Raw genomic sequence first — 15213 nt, forward strand, 5'->3', positions numbered from 1 at the left:
ATATATATATATTTGGGACAGATGTACTAACTGTGTTTAAATTTGTAGACAGGCAGTGTGAAAATTCAGTCACATGTAAAAGTTTGAAAACCACTGGTGAAAATTACTGTTATTGTAAACAGTTAAGTAAGATGAAGATGAAATCTATAAAAGGTCTAAAGTTAAAAGATGACACATTTCCTTTCTATTTTGGACAAATATATATATAATTTTCATCTTTTACATTTTAGAAATTACAAAAAAAGAAAATTAGCTGATTCAAAAGTTTTGTCACCCTTGGAGATTTGTGTGATCAGACAACCTTGACCAAGGTTTCTGACCTTAGCCTGTTATGATTATGGCTTGTTCACTATAATTTATAGAAATGGTCAGGTGATGCCTATTTCCCAGATTTATAGAAGCCAAGCCTCTTCTAACCTTGTGCCAAAAAACAACAGCCATGGGTTCTTCTAAGCAGCTGACAAGCACTCTGAAAATGAAAATGGTGGAGGCCCACAAAAACATAAGGCTATAAGAAGATATCAAAGTGTTTTCAAGTTACCCGTTCTTCAGTTCTAAATGTAACTAAGAAATGGCATTTAACAGGTACAGTGGAGGTCAAGCTAAAGTCTGGAAGACCAAGCAAAATTTCAGAGACAGCTGCTCATAGGATTGCTAGAGAGGCAAATCATAACACCTGCTTGACTGCAAAAGACCTTCAGAAAGATTTAGCAGATTGTTCTACACTCCCTGACAGAAGTTATGTCGATTATCCATGTTATGTAAATTAAAGCTTATAACCTGACGTTAAATTCATCCATTGGTTGTATAAATTATTCTTTTGAAAGCTGAAACCCTCCGAAATGTGGTTTAGGTTAAGAAAATAAATTGGCATCAATGCAGAAATATTGATCAGTTAATGGACACAGAATGGTTAGGTTTTGGCAAGACAAAAGTTTTGTCGCCCAAAGAAAGTAATGTGATATTCAAACAAATAATTAACTTAACCTCTTCACGACATGCGTCGTACTAGTATGGCGCATGTCGTGTCTCCCCCTTTGATGTGGGCTCCGGCGCTGAGCCCACATCAAAGTCGGGATATGTCAGCTGTTTTGTACACCTGACATGTGCGCGCAATAGCGGCAGGTGGAATCGCGATTCACCCGCCACTATTAACTAGTTAAATGCCGCTGTCAAACACTGACAGCGGCATTCAACTACTGCTTCCAGCCATTGGGCCGGAAATGCGCGCGTCATGTGATCGGGGGTCAGCGATGCATCGGCATAACAACCAGAGGTCTCCTTGAGACCTCTATGGTTGTTGATGCCGACTTGCTGTGAGCGCCAATCTGTGGCCGGCGCTCATAGCAAGCCTGTAATTCAGCTGCATACATAGTGATCGCTCCTATGCAGCAGAGCCGATCCAGTTGTGCCAGCTTCTAGGCTCCCATGGAGGCTATTGAAGCATGGCAAAAGTTAAAAGAAAAAGTTTTAAAAAATAGGAAAAAAATAAAAAAAATATAAAAGTTTAAATCACCCCCCTTTTGCCCCATTCAAAATAAAACAATTAAAAAAAAAATCAAACATGCACATATTTGGTATCGCCGCGTTCAGAATCGCCCGATCTATCAATTAAAAAAAGGATTAACCTGATCGCTAAACGGTGTAGCGAGAAAAAAATTCATTAAAATGCAACAATGGGCGATCAAATGAACGTATCTGAACAAAAGTGGTATCGTTAAAAACGTCAGCTCGGCACGCAAAAAATAAGCCCTCACCCGACCCAAGATCCCAAAAAATGGACACGCTATGGGTATCGGAAAATGGCGCAATTTTTTTTTTTTGCAAAGCTTGGAATTTTTTTTTCACCAGTTAGATAAAAATTAACCTAGACATCTTTGGTGTCTATGTACTCGTAATGACCTGGAGAATCATAATGGCAGGTCAGTTTTAGCATTTAGTGAACCTAGCAAAAAAGCCAAACAAAAAATAAGTGTGGGATTGTACTTTTTTTTCAATTTCACCACTCTTGGAATTTTTCTCCCGTTTTCTAGTACAAGACATGGTAAAACCAAAAGTACAACTCGTCCCGCAAAAAATAAGACCTCACATGGCCATACTGACGGAAACATAAAAAGGTTACGGCTCTGGGAAGGAGGGGAGCAAAAAACGAAAACGCAAAAACGAGAAAGGGCTGCATCTTGAAAGGGTTAAAATACAAATATATGTTGCTTAACATTGGTGAATGAAGTTGTGGTGCTATTAGAGTCATATTTAATATTTTGTGTGACTTCCATGAGCTTAAAGAACTGCATCCATGCGGTTCAACAATGATTCATACAATTTATTATTGAATTCATCAGAATTAGCAAAGAATGCAGTCTTGCATGCCTCGAGTTCATCTAGATTCTTTGGTTTTATCTTCTAAGCTTCCTCTTTCATCCTACCCCAAACATGCTCAATGATGTTCATGTCTGGTGTCTGGGCTGGCCAGTCCTTTGAGACCTTGATCTTTTTTGCCTGGACGAACTTCATTGTAGAGATGGATGTATGAGATGGAGCACCATCCTGCTGCAGAATTTGACCCCTTTTATGGTTTGGAATATAAGAGGTAGCTACAGTTAGGGCCAGAAATATTTGGACAGTGACACAATTTTCGCGAGTTGGGCTCTGCATGCCACCACATTGGATTTGAAATGAAACCTCTACAACAGAATTCAGGTGCAGATTGTAACGTTTAATTTGAAGGGTTGAACAAAAATATCTGATAGAAAATGTAGGAATTGTACACATTTCTTTACAAACACTCCACATTTTAGGAGGTCAAAAGTAATTGGACAAATAAACATAACCCAAACAAAATATTTTTATTTTCAATATTTTGTTGCAAATCCTTTGGAGGCAATCACTGCCTTAAGTCTGGAACCCATGGACATCACCAAACGCTGGGTTTCCTCCTTCTTAATGCTTTGCCAGGCCTTTACAGCCGCAGCCTTCAGGTCTTGCTTGTTTGTGGGTCTTTCCGTCTTAAGTCTGGATTTGAGCAAGTGAAATGCATGCTCAATTGGGTTTAGATCTGGAGATTGACTTGTCCATTGCAGAATGTTCCACTTTTTGGCACTCATGAACTCCTGGGTAGCTTTGGCTGTATGCTTGGGGTCATTGTCCATCTGTACTATGAAGCGCCGTCCAATCAACTTTGCAGCATTTGGCTGAATCTGGGCTGAAAGTATATCCCGGTACACTTCAGAATTCATCCGGCTACTCTTGTCTGCTCTTATGTCATCAATAAACACAAGTGACCCAGTGCCATTGAAAGCCATGCATGCCCATGCCATCACGTTGCCTCCACCATGTTTTACAGAGGATGTGGTGTGCCTTGGATCATGTGCCGTTCCCTTTCTTCTCCAAACTTTTTTCTTCTCATCATTCTGGTACAGGTTGACCTTTGTCTCATCTGTCCATAGAATACTTTTCCAGAACTGAGCTGGCTTCTTGAGGTGTTTTTCTGCAAATTTAACTCTGGCCTGTCTATTTTTGGTATTGATGAATGGTTTGCATCTAGATGTGAACCCTTTGTATTTACTGTCATGGAGTTTTCTCTTTACTGTTGACTTAGAGACAGATACACCTACTTCACTGAGAGTGTTCTGGACTTCAGTTGATGTTGTGAACGGGTTCTTCTTCACCAAATTAAGTATGCGGCGATCATCCACCACTGTTGTCATCCGTGGATGCCCAGGCCTTTTTGAGTTCCTGTTACGCTCACGCCCTGACTGGTGGGCGTGAGCTCGGGGGTTTTGTGGCCCCACTGTGCCACAAACCAGACTACCCTGGAAGGGGCGTGACTATAACAGCTGCCTGGGTTTTCACTGGAGCCTCTGATGGTGAGGACAGGCTTGTGCAGCAGGCAGCTGCCAGGTGCTACTCCAGGGTGGTGTCTGGCTGTGGCTGCTGATCCCACTTGGGAGACAGGAAGACCAGGATTGGTGCGGGCATTAGGCAGGACTGGCAGAAGAGCACGGCTGGAACACAGACGAGTAGGCTGGCACGGCTGAGACAGGGCTGGCAGAGAACACAGGGCTGGCAGAGACACGGCAGGAAACAGGACTGGCTAGGACGGCAGGAACACAGGACTGGAAGGCAGGGCAGGAACGGCAGGACTGGCAGGAACACAGGATTGGGAGGCACGGCAGAGAACACAGGACTGGTTGATGTGGTATATGAAGGAACAGATAAGGGCCTGTTCACACTGGACGTGCAGGTACAGATATGTAGTTTGGAACACAGGGCTGGCAGAGACACGGCAAAGAACACAGGGCTTGCTAGGACGGCAGGAGACACAGGACTGACTTAGGACGGCAGGAGACAGGACTGGCTGATGAGATATTAGAATCAGGCTGCACTCAAATGACACCCGAGTGCAGTCCAATTGTGAGTGAGATGAAGGAACAGGTAGGGATATATAGTTTGGAGGAACAGGTAGGGACCTGTTCACACAGGAGAGGAGTGAAAGACTGCAGATAGGAATGGAAAAGCAGCAAGCGGTAGCGTAGCGACAAAAGCTGAGCAGAGCCACAAAGAATGTGGAGAGAAGCTGCAGCAAGAGATACTGCAGAAGCTAAGCAAAATGGAACCGCAAGGATTGCAGAGGGGAACTGCAGCAAGAGGTTTCTGCAGCAACGGGAGCGGAGCAGAGCAAGACGGAGCAGAACCGCAGAAGTGCGGAGCAGCGGCAAAGCCACCAAGATGCAGAGCAGGCAGAGCCGCAAGAGTGCGGAGTGCAAGCAGACCGAGAACACAAGGAAAGACACAGCAGGGAAGGAAGCCACACACAAGGAGACCGAGACAAGACTAAGTACAGACAAGGCAATGGAACGAGACACAAGGACAAAGACACAGGGACCAGGATATTCTGCCTCCTGGAGGGCGGACAAAGATAAAGGCAAATGCACAGAGAAAAGCCTCCAGAGAGGGAGCAACACAGAGCTAGACCTGGCAAACTCAGAAGCAAAACACTAACTGAGCAAACACATTGCACAGGCCCAGACCACAGGGTGGAGCTGCACTATATACAGGAGGCCTCTCGGTAATTGGTCAGGAACTGATTGGACAGGTGCACCTGATTCCTATAAGAACCAGAGAGTTCAGGCGCCGGCCCCCTATACACATAGCCATGAGGCATGTACAGAGCAGAGGAACAGACTATGGAGCTGGCATGAAACAGAAACCACATCATGACCTGGAGCAGTGGGTAAGATTGTGTGAGAGATGTGAGGCCATGCCGTGATGCCAGCAGAGTTGTTACAGTACCCCCCCCTTTACGGCCCCTCCTCTTCAAGCCCGCCAGAACAACCTGTAGAAGAAGGATAGGAGCACACATAGTCATAGCCATCACAACATTCCTTTCGTAGAATGAGGTATTTGAGACATTAGAGATCTCAGGATGCTCAGTCTCTTTGAGTCCAGTACGATCAGCTTCCCACACAGAAGACACAAGGGACAGGATTTCTTTCACCTGGTTAATTGAAAGCAGGGACTTGGAAGCTTTCGATTTGACCACAACATAATGTGATTCATTGGAAACTGAAGACACGTTCACTGGATCCAACTTTAGCCCATCATTACAAGAAAATTGGACCTTCTCCTTTAGACCGGTGGGAAGCAGAGATGAGAATACTTCTGTCTTGGGATCTTCACCAAATAGCCAGATGGAAACTGGAGGCATACATACAGGAAACATCTTCAGCCTGGTACCCTGAAAAAACTGGACCTCCTCTTCTAGATTAGAGGATGAGTAAGTCTCTGTCTTAGTATCAAGTAGCCACTTGGAAGCAGAAGACATACATTCAGGAAGCCCCATCAGCTTGTTACTCAGACAAAACTGGACCATCTCTTCCTCCGGACTGGTGAAGAACAGAGATGCAAGAGCTTCAACGTCTTTATCCACCTGCCACATGGAATCTGAAGGCATCATTACAGGAAGCATCTTCTTCCCAAAGTTCAGGGAAAAATTTTTAAGTGACAGGGATGTTCCTGGGAACTGGTCACTGGAGGTGTGCGGAGAGGACGCCACTGCTTTCTTTACTTCAGTGAGGTCAGCACACCGTGACTCAATAGCCAGCTGTTTAGGTGGCGAAGATATCAACACTGTAGATTGACCTAGCAGTTTAGGAACAAGAAACTTCTGGAGACTTGATAGTTCCAAACGCAGAACCACGCTGGGTCTTTGGACCGGAACGGGCAGCAGAGTATCCGGTTCAGAACGACCGACGGGCGGACTGGTCAACCAGTGGAAAACAAATCTCTCCGCATACAATGCTCCGATTTGGAGCTGTAGTTGTCCCTTCAACACTGGACTGTTCATAAGTAGGACTCGGCAATCACCAAACACCTTCACAGGATTCTGGAGCAGTGGAACAGGAATCACACTTAGACTCCGTCTGGTTAGCAGCTTTAACACATCTGCAGGACCGAAGCTCCCACAAGGCACTGGAACAGACTCAGACTTTAGCGGAAGGGAGTTATTCTCACCAAGGGCAGTCTCTCCTACTGGCCCGAGGTTTTGGAGCTTTAGATCCCCTGGACAGAGGTCTTCCAGGTGTTCCTCACAACAGCAGCGACGTAGTAAGCCCTTCTTACGACTGGTCTTAGACTGATGCTTTGCCAGTCCACTCTTGACAGTCTTTTTGGGTTCTATTAGAGTAGCTGCTTTAACGGGTAGAGGAACTGGAGGATCACAGACGGTCATGGCTTGACGTGGAGGTTTCTTCACGGGTTTCGCCCGTCTGGAGCGCCTCTCGGATCTAGATGGGGAAGACTTCACAGGAGCAGCAGGACGAGGCTTGTCAAAGACTTTACGGAAGGCCACCAGGAAGGCCCCAAGACTCATGACGATAGGATCCCCTGCTTCCCAGAGGGGACAAATCCATAATAAAGCATCTCCTGCTAGGTAGGACATGATGTAGGCCACCTTAATCCGGTCAGAGGGAAAACAAGCTGCATTCTGCAGGATGTAGCGCAAGCACTGTTCCAGGAAGCTTTGGCATTCCTCAGGATTCCCATAGAACCTAGGTGGGTCTGCTGGGTTGTGCTCTTCCTCATAGGCCCGGAGTTGATCGTAGAGAGCGTTAGAAATTATGATTGGGCCCGAGGTCTCCTCAATTGGAACGACACAGGGCGGAACAAATTCTTCAGCTTGCTCATACCAGTAGACAGAAAGTTCATCATGCTCTGAGAGCGGTAGGACATGGGATACAGCGGAGACAATGGCCTGTGCAAACTGTTACGCTCACGCCCTGACTGGTGGGCGTGAGCTCGGGGGTTTTGTGGCCCCACTGTGCCACAAACCAGACTACCCTGGAAGGGGCGTGACTATAACAGCTGCCTGGGTTTTCACTGGAGCCTCTGATGGTGAGGACAGGCTTGTGCAGCAGGCAGCTGCCAGGTGCTACTCCAGGGTGGTGTCTGGCTGTGGCTGCTGATCCCACTTGGGAGACAGGAAGACCAGGATTGGTGCGGGCATTAGGCAGGACTGGCAGAAGAGCACGGCTGGAACACAGACGAGTAGGCTGGCACGGCTGAGACAGGGCTGGCAGAGAACACAGGGCTGGCAGAGACACGGCAGGAAACAGGACTGGCTAGGACGGCAGGAACACAGGACTGGAAGGCAGGGCAGGAACGGCAGGACTGGCAGGAACACAGGATTGGGAGGCACGGCAGAGAACACAGGACTGGTTGATGTGGTATATGAAGGAACAGATAAGGGCCTGTTCACACTGGACGTGCAGGTACAGATATGTAGTTTGGAACACAGGGCTGGCAGAGACACGGCAAAGAACACAGGGCTTGCTAGGACGGCAGGAGACACAGGACTGACTTAGGACGGCAGGAGACAGGACTGGCTGATGAGATATTAGAATCAGGCTGCACTCAAATGACACCCGAGTGCAGTCCAATTGTGAGTGAGATGAAGGAACAGGTAGGGATATATAGTTTGGAGGAACAGGTAGGGACCTGTTCACACAGGAGAGGAGTGAAAGACTGCAGATAGGAATGGAAAAGCAGCAAGCGGTAGCGTAGCGACAAAAGCTGAGCAGAGCCACAAAGAATGTGGAGAGAAGCTGCAGCAAGAGATACTGCAGAAGCTAAGCAAAATGGAACCGCAAGGATTGCAGAGGGGAACTGCAGCAAGAGGTTTCTGCAGCAACGGGAGCGGAGCAGAGCAAGACGGAGCAGAACCGCAGAAGTGCGAAACAGCGGCAAAGCCACCAAGATGCAGAGCAGGCAGAGCCGCAAGAGTGCGGAGTGCAAGCAGACCGAGAACACAAGGAAAGACACAGCAGGGAAGGAAGCCACACACAAGGAGACCGAGACAAGACTAAGTACAGACAAGGCAATGGAACGAGACACAAGGACAAAGACACAGGGACAAAGACACAGGGACCAGGATATTCTGCCTCCTGGAGGGCGGACAAAGATAAAGGCAAATGCACAGAGAAAAGCCTCCAGAGAGGGAGCAACACAGAGCTAGACCTGGCAAACTCAGAAGCAAAACACTAACTGAGCAAACACATTGCACAGGCCCAGACCACAGGGTGGAGCTGCACTATATACAGGAGGCCTCTCGGTAATTGGTCAGGAACTGATTGGACAGGTGCACCTGATTCCTATAAGAACCAGAGAGTTCAGGCGCCGGCCCCCTATACACATAGCCATGAGGCATGTACAGAGCAGAGGAACAGACTATGGAGCTGGCATGAAACAGAAACCACATCATGGCCTGGAGCAGTGGGTAAGATTGTGTGAGAGATGTGAGGCCATGCCGTGATGCCAGCAGAGTTGTTACAGTTCCCAAGCTCACCAGTCAATTCCTTTTTTCTCAGAATGTACCCAACTGTTGATTTTGCTACTCCAAGCATGTCTGCTATCTCTCTGATGGATTTTTTTCTTTTTTTTCAGCCTCAGGATGTTCTGCTTCACCTCAATTGAGAGTTCCTTTGACCGCATGTTGTCTGCTCACAGCAACAGCTTCCAAATGCAAAACCACACACCTGGAATCCACCCCTGACCTTTTAACTACTTCATTGATTACAGGTTAACGAGGGAGACGCCTTCAGAGTTAATTGCAGCCCTTAGAGTCCATTGTCCAATTACTTTTGGTCCCTTGAAAAAGAGGACGCTATGCATTACAGAGCTATGATTCCTAAACCCTTTCTCCGATTTGGATGTGGAAACTATCATATTGCAGCTGGGAGTGTGCACTTTCAGCCCATATTACATATATAATTTTATTTCTGAACATGTTTTTGTAAACAGCTAAAATAACAAAACTTGTGTCACTGTCCAAATATTTCTGGCCCTAACTGTAATTCTGCTTGATATTTTAGGCTATTGATATTGCCTTCCACCTTGCAAATGTTTTGCACACCCCCATACTGAATGTAACCCCAGACCATGATCTTTCCATCACCAAATTTAACTGTTTTCTGGGTGTATTTTGGATCCATACGGGCTCCAGTAGGTCTCCTGCAATATTTGCAGCGGCTGTGGTGTAATTCTACTGAAGATTCATCAGAGAAATCCACCTTCTGCCACTTTTCCAGCATCCATCTGTTTAGCAGGCTGTGGGACTTTGCAAATGCCACACGGCTTTTTATTTGCCTTTTGTTTAGTGCTGGCTTCTGGGCACTGATTTGGCCATGGAGGCCATTTCGAGACAGAATCCTACAAACTGTTCTAGTTGACACAGGGACTTGAGGTGACCAGGCCTGTTGGTGCTCTGTTGCAGTGGAAGAGGAGCTTGCTTTGGATTTTCTAACCAACAAACGTTCCTCCTGAGCAGTTGTCTTGCGGGGTCTGCCGGACGTGGGCTTCTCAAACACATCTCCAGTCTCTTCAAATCTTTTTTTAATTCCTTGTACTTGATGCTGACACATATTAAAGGTGCCAGCCACCTCTGTAGTGGATCTGGTCTTCAGCCTCTTGATAATCCAGGCTTTGGTCGCAGGGTGGATTTTTGGCATGTTGTCAGAGCTCAAGTTGCAGTTCAAGTGAAGGTCTGGGGTGCTGGGTTTCTTTTTACACACACACTAATTAAACGATCATTTATTGAGCACAGGTAAGGATGTAAACTAGGATTGGGTGCATTATATGACCAGGTGACAAAACTTTAGTCTTGCCAAAATCTGACCATTTTGTGTCCATGATTAATATTTCTGCATTGATGCCAATTTATTTTCTTAACCTAAACCACATTTTGGAGGGTTTCAGCTTTCAAAAGAATAATTTATACAACCAATGGATGAATTTAACGTCAGGTTATAAGCTTTTGTTTACATAACATGGATAAGCGACATAACTTCTGTCAGCGAGTGTACTGTTCAGAGATACCTGCATAAATATGGCCTTGATCGAAGAGTCATCAGAAGAAAACCTCTTCTGTGTCCTCACCATAAAATTCAGGGACAGAAGTATGCAACAGAACATCGAAATAAGCCTGATGCATTTTAGAAACAAGTCATGGATCATTGAGGTTAAAATAATGCATGGCGAAAAAGGTCATAGAATTTCAGGAAAAGAACATTTTGCCAACCATTAGGCATGGGGGTGGATCAATCATGCTTTGGGATTTATGTTGCATTCAATGGCATGGGGAACATTTCACAGGTAGAGAGAAGAATGGATTTAATGAAATTTCAACTAATTTTTAATGCAAACATATCATCTATAAAAAAGCTGAAGTTGAAAAGAGGATGGCTTCTTCAAATGAATAATGATCCTAAACACACTTCATAATCTACAAAAGACTACCTCAAAAGATGCAAGCTGAAGGTTTTACAATGGCCCTCACAGTCCCCTGATCTGAGCATCATTGAAAATCTGTGGCTAGCAAAATAGCAGTGCATGCAAGACGACCCAGGAATCTCACAGAACTGGAAGAATTTTCCAATAAAAAATGGTTAAAAATCCCTCAAACAAGAATTGAAAGACTCTTAGCTAGATACAAAAAGCGTTTACAAGCTGTTATACTTTCAATAGGGAGTACTACTACATACAAATCATGCAGGATGCTCAAACTGTTGTATTGGCTCATTTTCCCTTTTGTAATTCTTAAAATGTAATAGATGAAAATGTATTTTTTTAATTTGCGTAAAATACTAAGGAAATGTGTCAGCTTTAACTTTAGGTCTTTTAGAGATCATTTCATTTTTAACTTGCTTAACTGTTCACAATAACAGTAATTTTGACCAGGGATGCCCAAACTTTTATATGCCACTGTAATATATACTGTGGTAAATAGGCTCACTCAGCTGCGCACAGAGGTAGACACAGGTACAGTGTGTCTTTAATTATTCCTCTAGTTTACTAGACATATGGCATAAACCAACAAAGTGAAAATAAACATGGCCCTACAGGCAAAACAGGAAAAAAAACAAAGAATTATACAGTCTCCGCAGCTTTGGGGATCCGCACGCTCAGGATATAACAGCTAGGTTCAATATGATAAACAACCACTTCTCTGGAGATTCCAGCTCCAGCCCCACTGAACACTGCCACTGGAGGCCGACTATTTAAACACCAGACCATACCCTGGAGTGGAGATAAGATGTGCAAAGCTCTTTGGTCTTGCCCATGATGTAGACTCAGAGGATAGAGTCTGACTGATTAATTGAGTATGTGGACAGGAGTCTTTTATAAACATGATTATGTAAGACAGCTGTCTCTAATGCATGTAACGAGTGGATTAGGAGCATCTAACATCTAACAGAACTCTTAATGGTTGGTAGGATGATCTGCAAAGAGGAGTGGACCAAAATTCCTCCTAACTGGCGCAAACCTCATCATCAACTACAAACAACATCTGACTGCTGTGCTTGCCAACAAGGGTTTTGCCACCAAGTATTAAGTCGTATTTGCCAAATACTTATTTCTCACTGCAAAATACAAATACATTTATACAACTTGTACAATGTGATTTTCTAGATTTTATTTTTGATATTCTATCTCTCGATATTAAAATAAACCTACCCTTAAAATTATAGATTCTTCATGTCGTTCTCAGTGGGCAAACTTACAAAATCAGCAAGGGATCAAATAATTATTTCCTTCGCTGTATGTATTCAGCGAATTTGTGAATATTCAGAAGAAGTAAGTCTGGCAGTAACTTCAAGTCCACTCATGGTACAAGGCATCAGAGGGTGTTGTTCTCCTAACAGAACCCTATAAAGTGAGTGTACTTATCACACTCACGTCTCCTTAACATCTCTTCATCAACTGTGGCTCTATCAAGCGCTTTTTGGATTTATTTTTAACATATGTTAGAAAGGATAACAATATAGTAAATGGGTGACAAATGTTAGTGGTAAGCAACAGTTGCAGCTTCTGTAATGTAATGTTGGTAGCTGTATCTGATATGTATGTTAAAACAGATAAAAATCATTATTTTAGAAGTACTTTTGAGTCACCATCTTGCAGATCAGTTACAAACCACTATGGATAGCAACATATTTTACCTGTATATGGGCACTATGCATCGGCTTATAGAGAGCCTACTACATTTTAGTAGAGAGACTTAAGGACTATATTCAGACTTGGTACTTTTCTCTATGGGATATATCATTGTGAAACGCAAACAATTAAAGAAAAAAAAATGATGCATTTTCACTGTTAATAAAAAGTCGAAAGACAGATAATGTAAATGTTCTTACCGTGTATTTCCAGACTCCACCAATTCCATCCCTCTGCTCAAAACATGTAGGTTCCAAACCTTCTTCTAAGCAACATTTGATGGCTGGGAGACCACTGCACCCCGCACCAATAATGGCCACTGTCTTGGACATACTGGAGTTATTAAAAAAATAAAGTTTGATAGCTTATTGCATAGTAAACATTATCCCATACTGTTCACTTTAAGTTAAATAAGTGCACGTTGACACTAATAGAAGGTCCATGCCTCGGGTCTTCTACTCATTCTCTGGCGTCTTCATGTTTTTTCACCACCGCTCCAGTCTTAAGGCGCCATCCTGTGACCAGCCAGAAGTTACATCACAAGCTCTCAATGCAAGCCTGTGAGCCAGAACAAGGCTCTCACAGGCTTAAATAGAAGAGCGGTCTCCGGCTTGCTCCAGCAAACACTGGATCGATCCAACAGGTTACAGATTGCTGGAAACCTACCAGAGTGACGGTGATTGAAGTGAAGAAGGCGGCAGGTAGGCATGAGGATAAGTGCAAGGACTTAAATTTTAAACTGCGTCTGTGGACAGTGACTGGTTCAAAATTAGAGTCCCCCGAGGCATCGCCCAGCCTGCTCAGCTAGACTGACAGGTCACTCCTTATTCTCTTAGAAGAAGACAGGAGTACTAAACAACACCATTAATAGCAGGTAAATCCCAAAGTAGATATAATATATTGCAACATTTTCAAGATATAAAAATATTAAAATATGTTGTCATTTCTTACTTAGTCTTCAAACATTGTAGCCCATTTTGTGCATACATTGCCCATTTATGACAAATTTGTGCATAATAATTGATAAAAAACAATCCTTATTGTCTGACAAACAATGCAAAGATTACATTTTAAGACATATTGTATGCTTGTTTGTTTTTTCAGGACAATACCTTGATCTACGACTTTCTTTGCTGTAAGAAATCTCTTCCTGTTGCACAAACAAGATTGTTAGAAGCTAATAAGTAACCCAAGTTCATATCTGCAAGGATACTGCATAACCTGTATCAGTGTAGGCATCTTAATGTTTCACAAATTAATCATTTATCTTAGATAGTACATATTACTGAACAGTTGTATCACTGATGTGTACGGATTCATTTTATGTACGTAATTGTCTTTTCAAATAAATATTTAAACGCCTAGTAAGTTAGCCTGTCAGATCCATCTTTTCCTCAAATGTACAGTTTAATATTGCTACAGCTAAATAGACAATAAACAACAACCAATATTCTATTAACACCAGTTTTCCAGCATAACTAGATTGAAAAATATATAATTTGAGCTGAAAATCATTCATCTACAATAATAATAATTTTTATTTATATAGCGCCAACATATTCTGCAGCATTTTACAATTCAACAGTTGATACACAACAGTCATAGGTAACAAAGTTAAACATAATACAATAATTAAAGCAAAGATAATGACGACCCTGCTCGCAAGAGCTTACAATCTACAATGAGTTGGTGGCGACACAAAATACAGGTGCTTATTTACATTGATAGTCTTGACCAAATGGGGATAGATAAAAGCTGCATAAGCTGCTCACCAGTATTTATAGTGCTTTTAGGTGCAGTGTATTTTGATGGAGAGTTATGTTTAGAGAAGTAGTGAATGGGCTATATATAAAAAGGACTTTGATTAAGGAACGTGATAGGTCGCCCTAAACAGATGTGTTTTTAGGGAGCGCCTAAACCTGTGTAAGTTGTGGTTAGTCCTAATTTTGGGGGGTAGAGCATTCCAGATGATTGGTGCAACTTGGGAAACTTTGACCCCTTCACAAACAAGGAATTCGCACGAAGGACCTGGAACACCATTCTGACCTTCACATGAGACTCCCAATCATCCGAAAAGACCAAAATGTCATCCAAATATACAATCATGAATCTATCCAGGTACTCTCGGAAGATGTCATGCATAAAGGACTGAAACACAGATGGAGCATTAGAAAGCCCAAATGGCATAACCAGGTACTCAAAATGGCCCTCGGGCGTATTAAATGCTGTTTTCCATTCATCGCCCTGTTTAATTCGCACAAGATTATACGCCCCTCGAAGATCTATCTTGGTGAACCAACTAGCCTCCTTAATCCGAACAAACAAATCCGACAGCAGCGGCAAAGGATACTGAAATTTGACTGTGATCTTATTAAGAAGGCGGTAATCAATACAAGGTCTCAAAGAGCCATCCTTCTTGGCCACAAAAAAGAACCCTGCTCCCAATGGTGACGACGACAGGCAAATATGACCCTTCTCCAAGGATTCCTTTATATAACTCCGCATAGCGGCGTGCTCTGGCACAGATAAATTAAACTGACGGCCCTTAGGAAACTTACTACCAGGAATCAAATTAATAGCACAATCGCAATCCCTATGAGGAGCTAGGGCACCGGATTTGGGCTCTTCAAATACATCCCGGTAATCTGATAAAAACTCAGGGACTTCAGAAGGAGTAGAAGGCGAAATTGACAACAATGGAACATCACCATGTACCCCCTGACA

At 43.7% G+C, this 15213-nt stretch overlaps 1 protein-coding gene across 2 annotated transcripts in view; it reads right to left on the bottom strand.

The window, feature by feature from the left end:
* The window catches only part of LOC138648020 (dimethylaniline monooxygenase [N-oxide-forming] 2-like), a 62482-nt gene that overhangs the window by 31272 nt on the left and 15997 nt on the right, over positions 1–15213 (bottom strand). The window contains exons 2-3 of one of the 2 annotated variants that reach the window (XM_069737479.1): positions 13602–13639; positions 12690–12822 (exon numbers count right to left, since the gene is read on the bottom strand). In XM_069737479.1, coding sequence (XP_069593580.1) covers positions 12690–12821 — 132 coding nt within the window. In that variant the 5' untranslated portion in view covers position 12822; positions 13602–13639. The remainder of the gene's footprint in view (positions 1–12689; positions 12823–13601; positions 13640–15213) is intronic. The other variant, XM_069737480.1, reaches the window with a different exon arrangement.

This window comes from Ranitomeya imitator, chromosome 8 (assembly GCF_032444005.1).
Source record: "Ranitomeya imitator isolate aRanImi1 chromosome 8, aRanImi1.pri, whole genome shotgun sequence".
Lineage (NCBI taxonomy): Eukaryota > Metazoa > Chordata > Amphibia > Anura > Dendrobatidae > Ranitomeya > Ranitomeya imitator.